The 23,674-nt window shown below is 50.2% G+C and overlaps 1 protein-coding gene across 1 annotated transcript in view; it reads right to left on the bottom strand.

Annotated features, from left to right (window-relative positions):
• LOC308687967 (uncharacterized protein) overlaps positions 1-23,674 on the bottom strand; it is a gene marked incomplete at its 5' end in the record, with an annotated part of 168,805 nt that overhangs the window by 124,674 nt on the left and 20,457 nt on the right. The window contains 6 exons of the mRNA XM_081360784.1: positions 6,253-6,393; positions 8,282-8,413; positions 8,502-8,642; positions 16,323-16,463; positions 18,357-18,488; positions 18,577-18,717. Of these exons, the coding sequence (XP_081216910.1) occupies positions 6,253-6,393; positions 8,282-8,413; positions 8,502-8,642; positions 16,323-16,463; positions 18,357-18,488; positions 18,577-18,717 (828 nt within the window). The remainder of the gene's footprint in view (positions 1-6,252; positions 6,394-8,281; positions 8,414-8,501; positions 8,643-16,322; positions 16,464-18,356; positions 18,489-18,576; positions 18,718-23,674) is intronic.

The following is a 23,674-nucleotide window of genomic DNA, read 5'->3' as shown; positions in this document are numbered from 1 at the left end:
GAAGACACCTGAGCAGAATCTAGTACCGGCTAGTTGAAGCGAGTACATGAGAAGAAACTGGCTCCACTCGGAGATTATAGAATCTCGCGAATGTGTTAGGTGTCGCCCAGCCTGCAGCTCTGCAGATGTCTGTTAGCGAGGCGCCATGCGCTAGAGCCCAAGAGGATGCCACACTCCGGGTGGAGTGGGCCGTCACACCAAGGGGGCACGGTCGACCTTGCTGCTGGTATGCCAAAGCAATGGCATCCACTATCCAGTGGGACAACCATTGCTTGGAGAGAGCCTTTCCATTCAGCTTCCCACCATAACAGACAAAGAGCTGGTCTGAGGTCATGAAACACTGCGTTCTGTCTACGTAAGCATGGAGGGCGCGCACTGGACAGAGCAGTGCCAAGGCTGGGTCTGCCTCCTCCAAGGGCAGCGCTTGCAGGTTCACTACCTGGTCTCGAAAGGGTGTGGTAGGAACCTTGGGCACATATCCAGGCCGGGGTCTCAGGATCACGTGAGAGTTAGCCGGCCTGAATTCCAGGCACGCTTCCTCAACCGAAAATGCCTGCAGGTCCCCTACCCTCTTGATGGAGGCCAATGCAACCAGGAGCGCTGTCTTAATTGACAGAAACCTAAGCTCTACTGATTGCAGAGGCTCAAAGGGAGCACTCTGCAGGGCAGTTAAAACCACTGAGAGGTCCCAAGAGGGTACGAGGGGAGGACGAGGAGGATTCAGTCTCCTCGCTCCCCTCAGGAACCTGATGATCAGGTTGTGCTTTCCCAGAGACTTACCATCAACTGCGTCATGATGTGCGGCAATAGCGGCAACATACACTTTCAGGGTGGAGGGAGACAGCCTTCGCTCCAACCCTTCTTGCAGGAAGGAAAGCACGACACTGATCGGGCATTTCGATGGTTCTTGATGTTTAGAAGAACACCAGTTGACGAAGAGGTTCCACTTCAACGCATAGGCATGTCTTGTGGACGATGCTCTAGCGGAAGTGATGGGAGCCACCACCGCTGGTGGTAGGGTACTCAAACCTGCCTCGTCCCGTCCAGGAGCCACACGTGGAGGTTCCAAAGATCGGGACGAGGGTGCCAAAGGGTGCCCCGTCCCTGAGAAAGCAGGTCCTTCCTCAGGGGAATTGGCCAGGGAGGTGCTGTCGCGAGAAGTACTAGTTCTGAGAACCAGGTCCAGTTGTGCCAATACGGGGCAACCAAAACGACCTGCCCCTCGTCCTCCCTGATCTTGCGCAAAGTCTGCGCAAGGAGGCTCACTGGGGGAAACACATACTTGCGTAGGCCCCGCGGCCAGCTGTGCGCCAGTGCATCCGTGCCGAGCGTGCCCTCGGTCAGGGAATAATACAGGTCCCAGTGGGACGAGTCGTGGGAGGAAAACAGATCTACCTGTGCATCCCCGAACTGATCCCAAATCAGCTGGACCGTCTGGGGATGGAGTCTCCATTCTCCAGCGAGAGGCCGAAGCCGAGACAGCTCGCCGGCCGCCTGGTTCAGGTCTCCTGGGATATAAATGGCTCGAAGCGACCTCAGATGCTTCTGACTCCATATGAGGAAGTGGCGAGCGAGTTGCGACATACGGCGGGAGTGTAGACCACCTTGATGGTTGATGTACGCTACTGTCGCGGTATTGTCTGATCGGACTAGTACGTGCTGACCCCTGAGCAGCGCACGGAAGCGGTGCAGGGCGAGTCGTACAGCCAGCAACTTGAGGCAATTGACATGCCAAAGGCGGTGGGGGGTCCTGTCCAGTAGCCCGCAGCAGCATGTCCATTGCACATGGCTCCCCAGCCCGTGGTGGAGGCATCTGTTGATACAACAACATGCCGGGAAACTCGTTCTAAGGGCACTCCGGCCCGTAGAAAACTGAGGTTCGTCCACGGGGTGAAGGTCTGACGGCAGGCTGGAGTCACTGGGACTTGGAGCGTGCCGTGTTGCCATGCCCACCTCGGGACTCGATTGCGAAGCCAAAGCTGAAGCGGTCTCATATGAAGCAATCTGAGCGGCGTTACTGCGGCTGCGGATGCCATATGCCCCAGGAGCCTCTGAAATAGTTTCAGTGGAACCACACTCTTGTCCTCGAATTGGCGAAGACAAGTCAGCAGTGACTGCGCACGCGTGCTCGTAAGCTGTGAGCACATGGCGACCGAGTCGATCTCCATACCGAGAAAAGAGATCCTCTGCACGGGGCAGAGTTTGCTCTTCTCCCAGTTGACCCGAAGGCCCAGACGAGCTAAGTGTTGGAGCACTAGGTCCCTGTGTTCGCAAACCTGATCTCGAGAGTGAGCTAGGATCAGCCAGTCGTCGAGATAGTTCAGGATGCGAACCCCGTGTTCCCGGAGGGGAACAAGGGCTGCCTCGACGACCTTCGTAAAGACGCGAGGAGACAGGGCTAGCCCGAATGGGAGAACCGCGTACTGGTATGCCCGCCCCCCGAACGCAAACCGTAGGAACGGTCTGTGTCGAGGTAAAATGGAGACATGAAAGTAGGCCGTCCTTCAGGTCGATCGCTGCAAACCAATCCTGCGGCCGCACGCACTGGAGGATGCATTTGGCCGTGAGCATCTTGAACGGCAGCCTGTGAAGGGAGCGGTTCAAGATGCACAGGTCGAGGATTGGCCGTAACCCACCGGATGTCTTCGGTACAATGAAGTAAGGGCTGTAGAAGCCGGACCTCATTTCGGCTGGAGGGACAATCTCGATCGCACCCTTCGCCAGTAGGGTGTCGACCTCCGCTGTCATGACAGGGGCATTGCCACCGACCATAGTGAAGCGGACTCCCCTGAAGCGGGGAGGAGACCGCGCAAACTGAATCGCGTAGCCGAGCCTGATGGTTCTCGCGACCCACCGGGACAGTCTGGGAAGCTCTAGCCAGGCCTCCAGAAAGTACACCAGCGGGGTCATACGAACCACAGACGTACCGTCGGTGGTGCAGCGAGGCGGAATGACCGGCCCAGGCGAGGGTGGCATAGCGGCCCTGTGTGGGGGCACGGTCATTAGCCGCGTCCTGCCAGAGGAGGCCAGGGGAGGACCAGCGTCCCACGGGGGCGTGCTCTGGCAGAGGTCTGGCGACAGAGGGGGATGAGAGGAGCGTGGCCCGTGGGCTGCGCATGCTGTCATCCGAGAACTCTGTGACAGAGGGGGGCGATAGTGGCGGGACCCGTGGGCGGCGCGCACTATGGTCCGAGAGCTCTGTGTGCTCAGGATTGGGGGAATCAGTTCTTTATTTAACCACATTAGGGTACTGCTCGTCGTTGGACGAGCAGCGGGGAGTGGAGAACAAAAGATTCTCCCCCGGCCCTCCACCGGGGGAAGGAGTGGCCCTGCTACCATCTCCTGTAAAAAACTGACTGCCAATCCTGAGCAGCCCGTCTCAGGGGCGCCGCTTAGTCTGGCGTTTAGCCGGCCGCGGGGCCGGAGAGGGCTGTGGCGCCTTCCTGCGGCTTCCTCCACAACGCGGCCCGGGTGGAGGCTGCTGCTGGGGCCGTGCGGGAGGGGCGGGAGGGGCGGGAGCCGCAGGAGGGCGCCCTCGGCGGCGAGCAGGCTGAAGATTCTGTGCCGACGGCTGGGTGGAGGCAGCAGCGGGCCGTCGGGGCAGAATGTGCTTTATCGCCTCAGTCTGATTCTGAGCGGTCGAGAACTGTTGGGCAAAGTCCTCGACCACACCGCCGAAGAGGCCGGCCTGGGATATGGGGGTGTCGAGCAGACGAGTCCGCACGGCCTCCCGCATATCAGCCAGGTTCAGCCACATGTGTCTCTCCTGGACCACAGCTGTGGACATCACCTGACCCAGGGAGCGTGCGGTCACCTTCGTCGCTCGGAGAGCAAGGTCGGTGGCGGCACGCAGCTCATCAAAGAGCCCTGGGTCAGCCCTGCCCTCGTGCATGTCCCTGAGCATCTGGGCCTGATAGACCTGCAAGATGGGCATGCAGAGAGGCAGCTGCCTGTCCCGCCGCTCTGTAAGACTTCGCCACCAGGGTAGACGAAAATCTACAGGCTTTGGACGGGTGCTTAGGGTCGCCCCGAGAGGAAGCGCTTGACGGACACAGCTGCATCGCGACAGAACGCTCCACCGGGGGAACCCCAGTGTACCCACAAGCAGCAGCTCTATCGAGGGGTGGGAAGGCGGAGAAGGTCGACGAACGATCGCGGGAAGACAATGGTGTCTTCCAGGACCGCGTGACCTCCTCATGCACATCCGGGAAGAAAGGTATTGGGGTTGGACGCCGACGGGGATCGGACCAGCGGACCAGTTTCCGTAGAGGGACCAGTGGTCTCAGTCTGGACACTCGCGGGTACCAGTGCTGGAGAGGGGGGTGTGGACCGTGGACGAGTCGGCGGTTTGTTCCACACCGTTACCCTCAGGTCACCCCGGCCACCAGCCGAAGTACAGCCTCCCGGGGAGACCGTAGATCGGGGTGTGGGTGGGGGGACTCTCGCTCGAGTGAGCTCATTGAGTCTCGACCGAAGCGCGGAGATAGTCATGTTCCCACAGTGAGAACATGAATCATCCACAAACGCGGCTTTAGCGTGATCAATGCCCAAACACACAAAGAAGTGATTGTGCCCATCAGAATTAGACACAATGCGACCGCAACCAGAAGTGCACGGGCGAGGCATCTTTAAAAAGACGTGCCGCGTGCAAGCTCTTTTGTGAGAGGAAAAACTCTGCGGATGTTGAAGTGGCCAGGGAGAAACACAATATCTGTCAGATCACTGATCAGATCAGCAGGGTAATGTGCACTCGCTGGAATCGCCATCACACCAACACCGGAGAGTTCGCTCGTCTCGAAGATGAAGAGATAAAGAGTAACTCAGGATTCAGGCTTCTATGTGGAGAGAAGAATAGCTCTCGGCTCCGAAGCGAAAACATATCTGCATGTTTCCGGCGTACTTCCTTATATACCCCCAGAGGGGGGCGGACCTACGCTATGCACATTCCGCAGACCCATGGTATTTCATTGCCATTGGCTCGTTTTATATACTCGAAGGTGATAGGCTTTCTAAGCGAAACCCCATCCGTCGTCATCCGACGTAACTCGGAGTGACCACGAAAGGGAACACAAGTATCAAGTGCGAAACGCAAGTAACTTTGTGGGCGGGTTTCGGGTGCTGTTGCTATTATACCGACAGGATAAATGACTCTTGCGCCCGATGCAAATCTAAAATGGGTTGGTCTGAAGTAGCTTCATTATTCATACGTGTGGTTTGGGCATAACGTGAAATAAACCAATCAGAGCGTCATCTCACATTCCCTTTACGAGCAGACGCGCTTGTTCCATGGTGGATTTGCCAGGCGCACGCCAGGAGCGGTTCACAGCCGAGGAGACTGACGTTCTCATCAGGGCCGTAAAACACAGAGAAGTGAAGCTGGTGGTTAAACAGGCGTATGATAATTTGGGTAAATGTGTAAGCTAGATTTATGCTTTTATAAGAAACTATCTATCTATCTATCTATCTATTGTAATAATGTATGATTTGCAAAAATGAAAACTGCTGCTTCTATGTAGATGAGAAAAGCAAAGTGTATGCGCGTTGTGCACACGCTACATTATGGCCAAGCATGCGCCCTTAAAACAGCATATGAATAACAAGCGCAACGCATGTTTTTCCTGGTCAGTGGCGGAATTGTTTTCTAAACCTGCAAAATAGCATCAGGGAACGTTTGCGCCGGAACACGCCTCCTCTTTGCGCTGAACCGCCCCCCGGGAGCGCAAGTGCATTTGCTAGTTTACCGACGTGCGTCTGTGGAGGGAAAAGTCCGATGTGCGCGGGTGCAAAATAGGAATGATACATGCGTCGGTGTACAAAGTCAATTGCGCTGGGTGCAAGATAGAGCCCCTCATGTTTCAAGTTTCATTCAATTATATGCTTAATTTATAAATGCATCACATAGATCTTGGATGGTTATAATCAGGGTCAGATATTAATCAGGGCTTGAACTAGGTAAAAAAAAATCCTCTGTTTTTATCTGACATCTAATAATTATCTAGGCTATGCATATTTAGTTATGGGTTTAAACACCATCACTGCAAACAAGATATGTTCTAAGAATATTTTCCATTAATTTGTAAAAATGTCATTTCTGAAAGTTCTCTGAAAGATCAAAACGTCCAGTTTTTTAAATGTTTTGAAAAAGGTTGAGGGGAACATTCCATTTGATCATTTTGCAGTTGGTATTAATCATAGTGTTTTAATCATAGTAGTCATAGTAATCATAGTTTATCAGATAAACCCCTCTCGTACCCACACACTGTCCGGTTGATGCTGTGAAATTGGGTGGATCTGATTTAAATCCTTTATCACAGGTGCAGTAGTAACTTCCATGTGTATTGAAACACTGAGCGCTTTCGCCACACGGACTCCGCGTCTCACACTCATCTTCATCTGTAAGAGAGGCAGGAATCAAAATCGAAACGTTGTTACAAAGTTTAATAACTACGGTTACACAAATTCCCTCTTTTGAGTGACATACAGAGCATTAACTGTGTATTATGCACATTATGAAAAAGACATTGTATTAAAACACACAAGGTTCTCATTACCGACACAGGTTCTATTTTTTTATGTTTTGAATCCATCGCCACATATACTGCAGTCAGATTCACCCGTGTTCACTCTGAAGGAATCACTCACATTGGCTGTGCACTTGTAATGACACATCAAGGATGTCAAGAGGCTAAAAGCAGGTTTAAAACTTGCCCCATTGAAGTCAACAGGGTGCAAATTTTAAAAAGAGGATAACACGGTGTAGGCAACACCGATTTGTCGTTGTTCTCTGTATTGACAGCACTCCAAATTTACAGAAAAATGAGCTCAATGTTAAAATTGACCGGAGTTCTCCTTTAATATGATTGTAAGCTCGCACTCGATCAGCCCAAAGTCCGGTATCCGACCAGCGCGGAAGGTCTCTATGTGTTACTGTCTTTTCTCGTGGCAAAGTATTTTTGATTAAATGAAATACATTTGGAAATATATTCTCGCGTTATTTCATCTGACTCCATAAATGAAAAGGTTTTAATGATGTCTGTGGATCATTAAATGTCAAGTCAAGTCAAGTCAAGTATATTTGTATAGCGCTTTTCACAATACAGATTGTATCAAAGCAGCTTCACAGTATTAAATTAAAATAATACAACAAGGTTTGTTTCTAGTGGAATTTATTGATTGATAAAATCAAATTAAATATCCCCAGAATATCCCCAACTGAGCAAGCCAAAGGCAACAGTGGCAAGGAACCGAAAAACTCCATCAAGTGACCTAATGGTGTCCTAAAACTCCATCAGGTGACCCAATGGAGGAAAAAAAACCTTGGGAGAACCCAGGCTCAGTCGGGGGCCAGTTCTCCTCTGGCGTTTATTAACTAGAGGCCGGATTGTAATTTGAACTGTAAGATTAAAAATATTATATGAATGCCTGGCTGAAGAGATGCGACTTTAATCTAGTTTTAAACTAGATTCGCTCAAATGTGAGCGAATGTTTGACTATTCTTTTGAACTCTTTAATGAAAATAATGTCAAAGTCAGTTAGAATAATCAAATGTAACAATTTATTATGTCAGGTAAATGTATCATGCCAATTTCATTATCAATTCAAAGATAATCGATACAAAACATCAAATGCTCTGGAATAAAGAGAAGAGATGCGAACCCGACATTATACATAAAGCTGAGAATCTCACTGTCAGCCTCTCAGGCTAATCTGAGATACAGAAAGGCCACGGTCTTCTCGTTGTATTTCAGTATATAGACAGAACTTCTTTCACATGGAAACATCTGCTAACAATGGGAATTTACATTCAGTGTTGACACCTTTTGGGGGGTAGGAGACCATTTGTCTAGAGACCACCTTCCTTTGTGTGCCAGCTATCTCTAAACTCTTAAAAACCTTATTACCTTTTGTTTTACTTATTTGGAAATGGGACCTTTGTACCAGTCGCACTAATGGCAGAAAAAAATATATAAATCATTGATTCTACTTTGTTATATTTAAAAAATGTATTTCTATAAAAGCCTACTGATATATACGCATGAAAAAGTGAGGGTACACTTGAGATCATCACTGTTTTAGGCCTATATAATTCCTAAAAGACATTTAAAAAATTCAGGCATTTCAAATGATACCAAACATGTATAAAACTCGATGATAATTATCGTCATCAAACCATATGTATTTTTGGGTAATTTTCATGTGGTCTCAGCATGAAATTTCTGAAACTGAAGTTCTTTGGTTTGATTAACAGTAAATGGAAAGCAATACGAGTGAGGCCGCTCACCTTCACATGATGAGTTTAGTCTTGCATCACGATCAAATCCTTCAGGACACGTGCAGTTATAAGAGCCAACGGTGTTCACACACACCAGACCATCTGTGCATTCAGAGGTCTTCTCAAGACACTCATTGATATCTGTTGGGGAAACAGTTGGTATTAATCATAGTGTTTTAATCATAGTAGTCATAGTAATCATAGTTTATCAGATAAACCCCTCTCGTACCCACACACTGTCCGGTTGATGCTGTGAAATTGGGTGGATCTGATTTAAATCCTTTATCACAGGTGCAGTAGTAACTTCCATGTGTATTGAAACACTGAGCGTTTTCGCCACACGGACTCCGCGTCTCACACTCATCTTCATCTGTAAGAGAGGCAGGAATCAAAATCGAAACGTTGTTACAAAGTTTAATAACTACGGTTACACAAATTCCCTCTTTTGAGTGACATACAGAGCATTGACTGTGTATTATGCACATTATGAAAAAGACATTGTATTAAAACACACAAGGTTCTCATTACCGACACAGGTCTTATTTTTTTATGTTTTGAATCCATCGCCACATATACTGCAGTCAGATTGACCCGTGTTCACTCTGAAGGAATCACTCACAATGGCTGTGCACTTGTAATGACACATCAAGGATGTTAAGAGGCTAAAAGCAGGTTTAAAACTTGCCCCATTGAAGTCAACAGGGTGCAAATTTTAAAAAGAGGATAACACGATGTAGGCAACACCGATTTGTCGTTGTTCTCTGTATTGACAGCACTCCAAATTTACAAAAAAAATGAGCTCAATGTTAAAATTGACCGGAGTTCTCCTTTAATATGATTGTAAGCTCGCACTCGATAAGCCCAAAGTCCGGCATCCGACCAGCGCGGAAGGTCTCTTCTTTTCTCGTAGCAAAGTATTTTTGATTAAATGAAATACATTTGGAAATGTATTCTCGCATTATTTCATCTGACTCCATAAATGAAAAGGTTTTAATGATATCTGTGGATCATTAATTGTGAGTGAATGTTTGACTATTCTTTTTAACTCTTTAATGAAAATAATGTCAAAGTCAGTTAGAATAATTAAATGTAACAATTTATTATGTCAGGTAAATGTATCATGCCAATTTCATTATCAATTCAAAGATAATCGATACAAAACATCAAATGCTCTGGAATATAAAGAGAAGAGATGCGAACCCGACATTATACATGAAGCTGAAAAATCTCACTGTCAGCCTCTCAGGCTAATCTGAGATACAGAAAGGCCACGATCTTCACGTTGTATTTCAGTATATAGACAGAACTTCTTTCACATTGAAACATCTGCTAACAATGGGAATTTACATTCAGTGTTGACACCTTTTGGGGGGTAGGAGTCCATTTGTCTAGAGACCACCTTCCTTTGTGTGCCAGCTATCTCTAAACTCTTAAAAACCTTATTACCTTTTGTTTTACTTATTTGGAAATGAGACCTTTGTACCAGTCGCACTAATGGCAGGAAAAACTTTGTTATATTTAAAAAATGTTCTTTCTATAAAAGCCTACTGATATATACGCATGAAAAGGTGAGACACATGCTCTTGAGACACATGCTCAGAGAGGCTTACAGTGGAAATACATATGTGGGGGTCGCCCAGAGGGGGAACCATGCACATGGAGGCACCTAGCCAAGCGCGAAAGCTGCCAGTGGCATAACTCTGGCGTTGACGTCGTCAGTGCTTGAGGAGACTCAGGGCTTATTAGGCTCACCTGAAGAGAATATCGCACGTATCCCGTCCGTGGAGAAGAATGGCGAGCAAGCGAAGACACCTGAGCAGAATCTAGTACCGGCTAGTTGAAGCGAGTACATGAGAAGAAACTGGCTCCACTCGGAGATTATAGAATCTCGCGAATGTGTTAGGTGTCGCCCAGCCTGCAGCTCTGCAGATGTCTGTTAGCGAGGCGCCATGCGCTAGAGCCCAAGAGGATGCCACACTCCGGGTGGAGTGGGCCGTCACACCAAGGGGGCACGGTCGACCTTGCTGCTGGTATGCCAAAGCAATGGCATCCACTATCCAGTGGGACAACCATTGCTTGGAGAGAGCCTTTCCATTCAGCTTCCCACCATAACAGACAAAGAGCTGGTCTGAGGTCATGAAACACTGCGTTCTGTCTACGTAAGCATGGAGGGCGCGCACTGGACAGAGCAGTGCCAAGGCTGGGTCTGCCTCCTCCAAGGGCAGCGCTTGCAGGTTCACTACCTGGTCTCGAAAGGGTGTGGTAGGAACCTTGGGCACATATCCAGGCCGGGGTCTCAGGATCACGTGAGAGTTAGCCGGCCTGAATTCCAGGCACGCTTCCTCAACCGAAAATGCCTGCAGGTCCCCTACCCTCTTGATGGAGGCCAATACAACCAGGAGCGCTGTCTTAATTGACAGAAACCTAAGCTCTACTGATTGCAGAGGCTCAAAGGGAGCACTCTGCAGGGCAGTTAAAACCACTGAGAGGTCCCAAGAGGGTACGAGGGGAGGACGAGGAGGATTCAGTCTCCTCGCTCCCCTCAGGAACCTGATGATCAGGTTGTGCTTTCCCAGAGACTTACCATCAACTGCGTCATGATGTGCGGCAATAGCGGCAACATACACTTTCAGGGTGGAGGGAGACAGCCTTCGCTCCAACCCTTCTTGCAGGAAGGAAAGCACGACACTGATCGGGCATTTCGATGGTTCTTGATGTTTAGAAGAACACCAGTTGACGAAGAGGTTCCACTTCAACGCATAGGCATGTCTTGTGGACGATGCTCTAGCGGAAGTGATGGGAGCCACCACCGCTGGTGGTAGGGTACTCAAACCTGCCTCGTCCCGTCCAGGAGCCACACGTGGAGGTTCCAAAGATCGGGACGAGGGTGCCAAAGGGTGCCCCGTCCCTGAGAAAGCAGGTCCTTCCTCAGGGGAATTGGCCAGGGAGGTGCTGTCGCGAGAAGTACTAGTTCTGAGAACCAGGTCCAGTTGTGCCAATACGGGGCAACCAAAACGACCTGCCCCTCGTCCTCCCTGATCTTGCGCAAAGTCTGCGCAAGGAGGCTCACTGGGGGAAACACATACTTGCGTAGGCCCCGCGGCCAGCTGTGCGCCAGTGCATCCGTGCCGAGCGTGCCCTCGGTCAGGGAATAATACAGGTCCCAGTGGGACGAGTCGTGGGAGGAAAACAGATCTACCTGTGCATCCCCGAACTGATCCCAAATCAGCTGGACCGTCTGGGGATGGAGTCTCCATTCTCCAGCGAGAGGCCGAAGCCGAGACAGCTCGCCGGCCGCCTGGTTCAGGTCTCCTGGGATATAAATGGCTCGAAGCGACCTCAGATGCTTCTGACTCCATATGAGGAAGTGGCGAGCGAGTTGCGACATACGGCGGGAGTGTAGACCACCTTGATGGTTGATGTACGCTACTGTCGCGGTATTGTCTGATCGGACTAGTACGTGCTGACCCCTGAGCAGCGCACGGAAGCGGTGCAGGGCGAGTCGTACAGCCAGCAACTTGAGGCAATTGACATGCCAAAGGCGGTGGGGGGTCCTGTCCAGTAGCCCGCAGCAGCATGTCCATTGCACATGGCTCCCCAGCCCGTGGTGGAGGCATCTGTTGATACAACAAAATGCCGGGAAACTCGTTCTAAGGGCACTCCGGCCCGTAGAAAACTGAGGTTCGTCCACGGGGTGAAGGTCTGACGGCAGGCTGGAGTCACTGGGACTTGGAGCGTGCCGTGTTGCCATGCCCACCTCGGGACTCGATTGCGAAGCCAAAGCTGAAGCGGTCTCATATGAAGCAATCTGAGCGGCGTTACTGCGGCTGCGGATGCCATATGCCCCAGGAGCCTCTGAAATAGTTTCAGTGGAACCACACTCTTGTCCTCGAATTGGCGAAGACAAGTCAGCAGTGACTGCGCACGCGTGCTCGTAAGCTGTGAGCACATGGCGACCGAGTCGATCTCCATACCGAGAAAAGAGATCCTCTGCACGGGGCAGAGTTTGCTCTTCTCCCAGTTGACCCGAAGGCCCAGACGAGCTAAGTGTTGGAGCACTAGGTCCCTGTGTTCGCAAACCTGATCTCGAGAGTGAGCTAGGATCAGCCAGTCGTCGAGATAGTTCAGGATGCGAACCCCGTGTTCCCGGAGGGGAACAAGGGCTGCCTCGACGACCTTCGTAAAGACGCGAGGAGACAGGGCTAGCCCGAATGGGAGAACCGCGTACTGGTATGCCCGCCCCCCGAACGCAAACCGTAGGAACGGTCTGTGTCGAGGTAAAATGGAGACATGAAAGTAGGCCGTCCTTCAGGTCGATCGCTGCAAACCAATCCTGCGGCCGCACGCACTGGAGGATGCATTTGGCCGTGAGCATCTTGAACGGCAGCCTGTGAAGGGAGCGGTTCAAGATGCACAGGTCGAGGATTGGCCGTAACCCACCGGATGTCTTCGGTACAATGAAGTAAGGGCTGTAGAAGCCGGACCTCATTTCGGCTGGAGGGACAATCTCGATCGCACCCTTCGCCAGTAGGGTGTCGACCTCCGCTGTCATGACAGGGGCATTGCCACCGACCATAGTGAAGCGGACTCCCCTGAAGCGGGGAGGAGACCGCGCAAACTGAATCGCGTAGCCGAGCCTGATGGTTCTCGCGACCCACCGGGACAGTCTGGGAAGCTCTAGCCAGGCCTCCAGAAAGTACACCAGCGGGGTCATACGAACCACAGACGTACCGTCGGTGGTGCAGCGAGGCGGAATGACCGGCCCAGGCGAGGGTGGCATAGCGGCCCTGTGTGGGGGCACGGTCATTAGCCGCGTCCTGCCAGAGGAGGCCAGGGGAGGACCAGCGTCCCACGGGGGCGTGCTCTGGCAGAGGTCTGGCGACAGAGGGGGATGAGAGGAGCGTGGCCCGTGGGCTGCGCATGCTGTCATCCGAGAACTCTGTGACAGAGGGGGGCGATAGTGGCGGGACCCGTGGGCGGCGCGCACTATGGTCCGAGAGCTCTGTGTGCTCAGGATTGGGGGAATCAGTTCTTTATTTAACCACATTAGGGTACTGCTCGTCGTTGGACGAGCAGCGGGGAGTGGAGAACAAAAGATTCTCCCCCGGCCCTCCACCGGGGGAAGGAGTGGCCCTGCTACCATCTCCTGTAAAAAACTGACTGCCAATCCTGAGCAGCCCGTCTCAGGGGCGCCGCTTAGTCTGGCGTTTAGCCGGCCGCGGGGCCGGAGAGGGCTGTGGCGCCTTCCTGCGGCTTCCTCCACAACGCGGCCCGGGTGGAGGCTGCTGCTGGGGCCGTGCGGGAGGGGCGGGAGCCGCAGGAGGGCGCCCTCGGCGGCGAGCAGGCTGAAGATTCTGTGCCGACGGCTGGGTGGAGGCAGCAGCGGGCCGTCGGGGCAGAATGTGCTTTATCGCCTCAGTCTGATTCTGAGCGGTCGAGAACTGTTGGGCAAAGTCCTCGACCACACCGCCGAAGAGGCCGGCCTGGGATATGGGGGTGTCGAGCAGACGAGTCCGCACGGCCTCCCGCATATCAGCCAGGTTCAGCCACATGTGTCTCTCCTGGACCACAGCTGTGGACATCACCTGACCCAGGGAGCGTGCGGTCACCTTCGTCGCTCGGAGAGCAAGGTCGGTGGCGGCACGCAGCTCATCAAAGAGCCCTGGGTCAGCCCTGCCCTCGTGCATGTCCCTGAGCATCTGGGCCTGATAGACCTGCAAGATGGGCATGCAGAGAGGCAGCTGCCTGTCCCGCCGCTCTGTAAGACTTCGCCACCAGGGTAGACGAAAATCTACAGGCTTTGGACGGGTGCTTAGGGTCGCCCCGAGAGGAAGCGCTTGACGGACACAGCTGCATCGCGACAGAACGCTCCACCGGGGGAACCCCAGTGTACCCACAAGCAGCAGCTCTATCGAGGGGTGGGAAGGCGGAGAAGGTCGACGAACGATCGCGGGAAGACAATGGTGTCTTCCAGGACCGCGTGACCTCCTCATGCACATCCGGGAAGAAAGGTATTGGGGTTGGACGCCGACGGGGATCGGACCAGCGGACCAGTTTCCGTAGAGGGACCAGTGGTCTCAGTCTGGACACTCGCGGGTACCAGTGCTGGAGAGGGGGGTGTGGACCGTGGACGAGTCGGCGGTTTGTTCCACACCGTTACCCTCAGGTCACCCCGGCCACCAGCCGAAGTACAGCCTCCCGGGGAGACCGTAGATCGGGGTGTGGGTGGGGGGACTCTCGCTCGAGTGAGCTCATTGAGTCTCGACCGAAGCGCGGAGATAGTCATGTTCCCACAGTGAGAACATGAATCATCCACAAACGCGGCTTTAGCGTGATCAATGCCCAAACACACAAAGAAGTGATTGTGCCCATCAGAATTAGACACAATGCGACCGCAACCAGAAGTGCACGGGCGAGGCATCTTTAAAAAGACGTGCCGCGTGCAAGCTCTTTTGTGAGAGGAAAAACTCTGCGGATGTTGAAGTGGCCAGGGAGAAACACAATATCTGTCAGATCACTGATCAGATCAGCAGGGTAATGTGCACTCGCTGGAATCGCCATCACACCAACACCGGAGAGTTCGCTCGTCTCGAAGATGAAGAGATAAAGAGTAACTCAGGATTCAGGCTTCTATGTGGAGAGAAGAATAGCTCTCGGCTCCGAAGCGAAAACATATCTGCATGTTTCCGGCGTACTTCCTTATATACCCCCAGAGGGGGGCAGACCTACGCTATGCAAATTCCGCAGACCCATGGTATTTCATTGCCATTGGCTCGTTTTATATACTCGAAGGTGATAGGCTTTCTAAGCGAAACCCCATCCGTCGTCATCCGACGTAACTCGGAGTGACCACGAAAGGGAACACAAGTATCAAGTGCGAAACGCAAGTAACTTTGTGGGCGGGTTTCGGGTGCTGTTGCTATTATACCGACAGGATAAATGACTCTTGCGCCCGATGCAAATCTAAAATGGGTTGGTCTGAAGTAGCTTCATTATTCATACGTGTGGTTTGGGCATAACGTGAAATAAACCAATCAGAGCGTCATCTCACATTCCCTTTACGAGCAGACGCGCTTGTTCCATGGTGGATTTGCCAGGCGCACGCCAGGAGCGGTTCACAGCCGAGGAGACTGACGTTCTCATCAGGGCCGTAAAACACAGAGAAGTGAAGCTGGTGGTTAAACAGGCGTATGATAATTTGGGTAAATGTGTAAGCTAGATTTATGCTTTTATAAGAAACTATCTATCTATCTATCTATCTATCTTTTGTAATAATGTATGATTTGCAAAAATGAAAACTGCTGATTCTATGTAGATGAGAAAAGCAAAGTGTATGCGCGTTGTGCACACGCTACATTATGGCCAAGCATGCGCCCTTAAAACAGCATATGAATAACAAGCGCAACGCATGTTTTTCCTGGTCAGTGGCGGAATTGTTTTCTAAACCTGCAAAATAGCATCAGGGAACGTTTGCGCCGGAACACGCCTCCTCTTTGCGCTGAACCGCCCCCGGGAGCGCAAGTGCATTTGCTAGTTTACCGACGTGCGTCTGTGGAGGGAAAAGTCCGATGTGCGCGGGTGCAAAATAGGAATGATACATGCGTCGGTGTACAAAGTCAATTGCGCTGGGTGCAAGATAGAGCCCCTCATGTTTCAAGTTTCATTCAATTATATGCTTAATTTATAAATGCATCACATAGATCTTGGATGGTTATAATCAGGGTCAGATATTAATCAGGGCTTGAACTAGGTAAAAAAAAATCCTCTGTTTTTATCTGACATCTAATAATTATCTAGGCTATGCATATTTAGTTATGGGTTTAAACACCATCACTGCAAACAAGATATGTTCCAAGAATATTTTCCATTAATTTGTAAAAATGTCATTTCTGAAAGTTCTCTGAAAGATCAAAACGTCCAGTTTTTTAAATGTTTTGAAAAAGGTTGAGGGGAACATTCCATTTGATCATTTTGCAGTTGGTATTAATCATAGTGTTTTAATCATAGTAGTCATAGTAATCATAGTTTATCAGATAAACCCCTCTCGTACCCACACACTGTCCGGTTGATGCTGTGAAATTGGGTGGATCTGATTTAAATCCTTTATCACAGGTGCAGTAGTAACTTCCATGTGTATTGAAACACTGAGCGTTTTCGCCACACGGACTCCGCGTCTCACACTCATCTTCATCTGTAAGAGAGGCAGGAATCAAAATCGAAACGTTGTTACAAAGTTTAATAACTACGGTTACACAAATTCCCTCTTTTGAGTGACATACAGAGCATTAACTGTGTATTATGCACATTATGAAAAAGACATTGTATTAAAACACACAAGGTTCTCATTACCGACACAGGTTCTATTTTTTTATGTTTTGAATCCATCGCCACATATACTGCAGTCAGATTCACCCGTGTTCACTCTGAAGGAATCACTCACATTGGCTGTGCACTTGTAATGACACATCAAGGATGTCAAGAGGCTAAAAGCAGGTTTAAAACTTGCCCCATTGAAGTCAACAGGGTGCAAATTTTAAAAAGAGGATAACACGGTGTAGGCAACACCGATTTGTCGTTGTTCTCTGTATTGACAGCACTCCAAATTTACAGAAAAATGAGCTCAATGTTAAAATTGACCGGAGTTCTCCTTTAATATGATTGTAAGCTCGCACTCGATCAGCCCAAAGTCCGGTCTCCGACCAGCGCGGAAGGTCTCTATGTGTTACTGTCTTTTCTCGTGGCAAAGTATTTTTGATTAAATGAAATACATTTGGAAATATATTCTCGCATTATTTCATCTGACTCCATAAATGAAAAGGTTTTAATGATGTCTGTGGATCATTAAATGTCAAGTCAAGTCAAGTCAAGTCAAGTATATTTGTATAGCGCTTTTCACAATACAGATTGTATCAAAGCAGCTTCACAGTATTAAATTAAAATAATACAACAAGGTTTGTTTCTAGTGGAATTTATTGATTGATAAAATCAAATTAAATATCCCCAGAATATCCCCAACTGAGCAAGCCAAAGGCAACAGTGGCAAGGAACCGAAAAACTCCATCAAGTGACCTAATGGTGTCCTAAAACTCCATCAGGTGACCCAATGGAGGAAAAAAAACCTTGGGAGAACCCAGGCTCAGTCGGGGGCCAGTTCTCCTCTGGCGTTTATTAACTAGAGGCCGGATTGTAATTTGAACTGTAAGATTAAAAATATTATATGAATGCCTGGCTGAAGAGATGCGGCTTTAATCTAGTTTTAAACTAGATTCGCTCAAATGTGAGCGAATGTTTGACTATTCTTTTGAACTCTTTAATGAAAATAATGTCAAAGTCAGTTAGAATAATCAAATGTAACAATTTATTATGTCAGGTAAATGTATCATGCCAATTTCATTATCAATTCAAAGATAATCGATACAAAACATCAAATGCTCTGGAATAAAGAGAAGAGATGCGAACCCGACATTATACATAAAGCTGAGAATCTCACTGTCAGCCTCTCAGGCTAATCTGAGATACAGAAAGGCCACGGTCTTCTCGTTGTATTTCAGTATATAGACAGAACTTCTTTCACATGGAAACATCTGCTAACAATGGGAATTTACATTCAGTGTTGACACCTTTTGGGGGGTAGGAGACCATTTGTCTAGAGACCACCTTCCTTTGTGTGCCAGCTATCTCTAAACTCTTAAAAACCTTATTACCTTTTGTTTTACTTATTTGGAAATGGGACCTTTGTACCAGTCGCACTAATGGCAGAAAAAAATATATAAATCATTGATTCTACTTTGTTATATTTAAAAAATGTATTTCTATAAAAGCCTACTGATATATACGCATGAAAAAGTGAGGGTACACTTGAGATCATCACTGTTTTAGGCCTATATAATTCCTAAAAGACATTTAAAAAATTCAGGCATTTCAAATGATACCAAACATGTATAAAACTCGATGATAATTATCGTCATCAAACCATATGTATTTTTGGGTAATTTTCATGTGGTCTCAGCATGAAATTTCTGAAACTGAAGTTCTTTGGTTTGATTAACAGTAAATGGAAAGCAATACGAGTGAGGCCGCTCACCTTCACATGATGAGTTTAGTCTTGCATCACGATCAAATCCTTCAGGACACGTGCAGTTATAAGAGCCAACGGTGTTCACACACACCAGACCATCTGTGCATTCAGAGGTCTTCTCAAGACACTCATTGATATCTGTTGGGGAAACAGTTGGTATTAATCATAGTGTTTTAATCATAGTAGTCATAGTAATCATAGTTTATCAGATAAACCCCTCTCGTACCCACACACTGTCCGGTTGATGCTGTGAAATTGGGTGGATCTGATTTAAATCCTTTATCACAGGTGCAGTAGTAACTTCCATGTGTATTGAAACACTGAGCGTTTTCGCCACACGGACTCCGCGTCTCACACTCATCTTCATCTGTAAGAGAGGCAGGAATCAAAATCGAAACGTTGTTACAAAGTTTAATAACTACGGTTACACAAATTCCCTCCTTTGAGTGACATACAGAGCATTGACTGTGTATTATGCACATTATGAAAAAGACATTGTATTAAAACACACAAGGTTCTCATTACCGACACAGGTCTTATTTTTTTATGTTTTGAATCCATCGCCACATATACTGCAGTCAGATTGACCCGTGTTCACTCTGAAGGAATCACTCACAATGGCTGTGCACTTGTAATGACACATCAAGGATGTTAAGAGGCTAAAAGCAGGTTTAAAACTTGCCCCATTGAAGTCAACAGGGTGCAAATTTTAAAAAGAGGATAACACGATGTAGGCAACACCGATTTGTCGTTGTTCTCTGTATTGACAGCACTCCAAATTTACAAAAAAAATGAGCTCAATGTTAAAATTGACCGGAGTTCTCCTTTAATATGATTGTAAGCTCGCACTCGATAAGCCCAAAGTCCGGCATCCGACCAGCGCGGAAGGTCTCTTCTTTTCTCGTAGCAAAGTATTTTTGATTAAATGAAATACATTTGGAAATGTATTCTCGCATTATTTCATCTGACTCCATAAATGAAAAGGTTTTAATGATATCTGTGGATCATTAATTGTGAGTGAATGTTTGACTATTCTTTTTAACTCTTTAATGAAAATAATGTCAAAGTCAGTTAGAATAATTAAATGTAACAATTTATTATGTCAGGTAAATGTATCATGCCAATTTCATTATCAATTCAAAGATAATCGATACAAAACATCAAATGCTCTGGAATATAAAGAGAAGAGATGCGAACCCGACATTATACATGAAGCTGAAAAATCTCACTGTCAGCCTCTCAGGCTAATCTGAGATACAGAAAGGCCACGATCTTCACGTTGTATTTCAGTATATAGACAGAACTTCTTTCACATTGAAACATCTGCTAACAATGGGAATTTACATTCAGTGTTGACACCTTTTGGGGGGTAGGAGTCCATTTGTCTAGAGACCACCTTCCTTTGTGTGCCAGCTATCTCTAAACTCTTAAAAACCTTATTACCTTTTGTTTTACTTATTTGGAAATGAGACCTTTGTACCAGTCGCACTAATGGCAGGAAAAACTTTGTTATATTTAAAAAATGTTCTTTCTATAAAAGCCTACTGATATATACGCATGGAAAGGTGAGACACATGCTCTTGAGACACATGCTCAGAGAGGCTTACAGTGGAAATACATATGTGGGGGTCGCCCAGAGGGGGAACCATGCACATGGAGGCACCTAGCCAAGCGCGAAAGCTGCCAGTGGCATAACTCTGGCGTTGACGTCGTCAGTGCTTGAGGAGACTCAGGGCTTATTAGGCTCACCTGAAGAGAATATCGCACGTATCCCGTCCGTGGAGAAGAATGGCGAGCAAGCGAAGACACCTGAGCAGAATCTAGTACCGGCTAGTTGAAGCGAGTACATGAGAAGAAACTGGCTCCACTCGGAGATTATAGAATCTCGCGAATGTGTTAGGTGTCGCCCAGCCTGCAGCTCTGCAGATGTCTGTTAGCGAGGCGCCATGCGCTAGAGCCCAAGAGGATGCCACACTCCGGGTGGAGTGGGCCGTCACACCAAGGGGGCACGGTCGACCTTGCTGCTGGTATGCCAAAGCAATGGCATCCACTATCCAGTGGGACAACCATTGCTTGGAGAGAGCCTTTCCATTCAGCTTCCCACCATAACAGACAAAGAGCTGGTCTGAGGTCATGAAACACTGCGTTCTGTCTACGTAAGCATGGAGGGCGCGCACTTGACAGAGCAGTGCCAAGGCTGGGTCTGCCTCCTCCAAGGGCAGCGCTTGCAGGTTCACTACCTGGTCTCGAAAGGGTGTGGTAGGAACCTTGGGCACATATCCAGGCCGGGGTCTCAGGATCACGTGAGAGTTAGCCGGCCTGAATTCCAGGCATGCTTCCTCAACCGAAAATGCCTGCAGGTCCCCTACCCTCTTGATGGAGGCCAATGCAACCAGGAGCGCTGTCTTAATTGACAGAAACCTAAGCTCTACTGATTGCAGAGGCTCAAAGGGAGCACTCTGCAGGGCAGTTAAAACCACTGAGAGGTCCCAAGAGGGTACGAGGGGAGGACGAGGAGGATTCAGTCTCCTCGCTCCCCTCAGGAACCTGATGATCAGGTTGTGCTTTCCCAGAGACTTACCATCAACTGCGTCATGATGTGCGGCAATAGCGGCAACATACACTTTCAGGGTGGAGGGAGACAGCCTTCGCTCCAACCCTTCTTGCAGGAAGGAAAGCACGACACTGATCGGGCATTTCGATGGTTCTTGATGTTTAGAAGAACACCAGTTGACGAAGAGGTTCCACTTCAACGCATAGGCATGTCTTGTGGACGATGCTCTAGCGGAAGTGATGGGAGCCACCACCGCTGGTGGTAGGGTACTCAAACCTGCCTCGTCCCGTCCAGGAGCCACACGTGGAGGTTCCAAAGATCGGGACGAGGGTGCCAAAGGGTGCCCCGTCCCTGAGAAAGCAGGTCCTTCCTCAGGGGAATTGGCCAGGGAGGTGCTGTCGCGAGAAGTACTAGTTCTGAGAACCAGGTCCAGTTGTGTCCTCCCTGATCTTGCGCAAAGTCTGCGCAAGGAGGCTCACTGGGGGAAACACATACTTGCGTAGGCCCCGCGGCCAGCTGTGCGCCAGTGCATCCGTGCCGAGCGTGCCCTCGGTCAGGGAATAATACAGGTCCCAGTGGGACGAGTCGTGGGAGGCAAACAGATCTACCTGTGCATCCCCGAACTGATCCCAAATCAGCTGGACCGTCTGGGGATGGAGTCTCCATTCTCCAGCGAGAGGCCGAAGCCGAGACAGCTCGCCGGCCGCCTGGTTCAGGTCTCCTGGGATATAAATGGCTCGAAGCGACCTCAGATGCTTCTGACTCCATATGAGGAAGTGGCGAGCGAGTTGCGACATACGGCGGGAGTGTAGACCACCTTGATGGTTGATGTACGCTACTGTCGCGGTATTGTCTGATCGGACTAGTACATGCTGACCCCTGAGCAGCGCACGGAAGCGGTGCAGGGCGAGTCGTACAGCCAGCAACTTGAGGCAATTGACATGCCAAAGGCGGTGGGGGGTCCTGTCCAGTAGCCCGCAGCAGCATGTCCATTGCACATGGCTCCCCAGCCCGTGGTGGAGGCATCTGTTGATACAACAACATGCCGGGAAACTCGTTCTAAGGGCACTCCGGCCCGTAGAAAACTGAGGTTCGTCCACGGGGTGAAGGTCTGACGGCAGGCTGGAGTCACTGGGACTTGGAGCGTGCCGTGTTGCCATGCCCACCTCGGGACTCGATTGCGAAGCCAAAGCTGAAGCGGTCTCATATGAAGCAATCTGAGCGGTGTTACTGCGGCTGCGGATGCCATATGCCCCAGGAGCCTCTGAAATAGTTTCAGTGGAACCACACTCTTGTCCTCGAATTGGCGAAGACAAGTCAGCAGTGACTGCGCACGCGTGCTCGTAAGCTGTGAGCACATGGCGACCGAGTCGATCTCCATACCGAGAAAAGAGATCCTCTGCACGGGGCAGAGTTTGCTCTTCTCCCAGTTGACCCGAAGGCCCAGACGAGCTAAGTGTTGGAGCACTAGGTCCCTGTGTTCGCAAACCTGATCTCGAGAGTGAGCTAGGATCAGCCAGTCGTCGAGATAGTTCAGGATGCGAACCCCGTTTTCCCGGAGGGGAACAAGGGCTGCCTCGACGACCTTCGTAAAGACGCGAGGAGACAGGGCTAGCCCGAATGGGAGAACCGCGTACTGGTATGCCCGCCCCTCGAACGCAAACCGTAGGAACGGTCTGTGTCGAGGTAAAATGGAGACATGAAAGTAGGCCGTCCTTCAGGTCGATCTTTGCAAACCAATCCTGCGGCCGCACGCACTGGAGGATGCATTTGGCCGTGAGCATCTTGAACGGCAGCCTGTGAAGGGAGCGGTTCAAGATGCACAGGTCGAGGATTGGCCGTAACCCACCGGATGTCTTCGGTACAATGAAGTAAGGGCTGTAGAAGCCGGACCTCATTTCGGCTGGAGGGACAATCTCGATCGCACCCTTCGCCAGTAGGGTGTCGACCTCCGCTGTCATGACAGGGGCATTGCCACCGACCATAGTGAAGCGGACTCCCCTGAAGCGGGGAGGAGACCGCGCAAACTGAATCGCGTAGCCGAGCCTGATGGTTCTCGCGACCCACCGGGACAGTCTGGGAAGCTCTAGCCAGGCCTCCAGAAAGTAGACCAGCGGGGTCATACGAACCACAGACGTACCGTCGGTGGTGCAGCGAGGCGGAATGACCGGCCCAGGCGAGGGTGGCATAGCGTTCCTGTGTGGGGGCACGGTCATTAGCCGCGTCCTGCCAGAGGAGGCCAGGGGAGGACCAGCGTCCCACGGGGGCGTGCTCTGGCAGAGGTCTGGCGACAGAGGGGGATGAGAGGAGCGTGGCCCGTGGGCTGCGCATGCTGTCATCCGAGAACTCTGTGACAGAGGGGGACGATAGTGGCGGGACCCGTGGGCGGCGCGCACTATGGTCCGAGAGCTCTGTGTGCTCAGGATTGGGGGAATCAGTTCTTTATTTAACCACATTAGGGTACTGCTCGTCGTTGGACGAGCAGCGGGGAGTGGAGAACAAAAGATTCTCCCCCGGCCCTCCACCGGGGGAAGGAGTGGCCCTGCTACCATCTCCTGTAAAAAACTGACTGCCAATCCTGAGCAGCCCGTCTCAGGGGCACCGCTTAGCCTGGCGTTTAGCGGGGCGCGGGGCCGGAGAGGGCTATGGCGCCTTCCTGCGGCTTCCTCTACGACACGGCCCAGGTGGAGGCTGCTGCTGGGGCCGTGCGGGAGGGGCGGGAGCCACAGGAGGGCGCCCTCGGCGGCGAGCAGGCTGAGGATTCTGTGCT

The sequence above is a fragment of the Scardinius erythrophthalmus genome (assembly GCF_964197995.2).
Source record: "Scardinius erythrophthalmus genome assembly, chromosome: 3".
NCBI classification, from domain to species: domain Eukaryota; kingdom Metazoa; phylum Chordata; class Actinopteri; order Cypriniformes; family Leuciscidae; genus Scardinius; species Scardinius erythrophthalmus.
The sequence above is the reverse complement of the archived record's forward strand: the minus strand, read 5'-3'. Positions and strand labels throughout refer to the sequence as shown.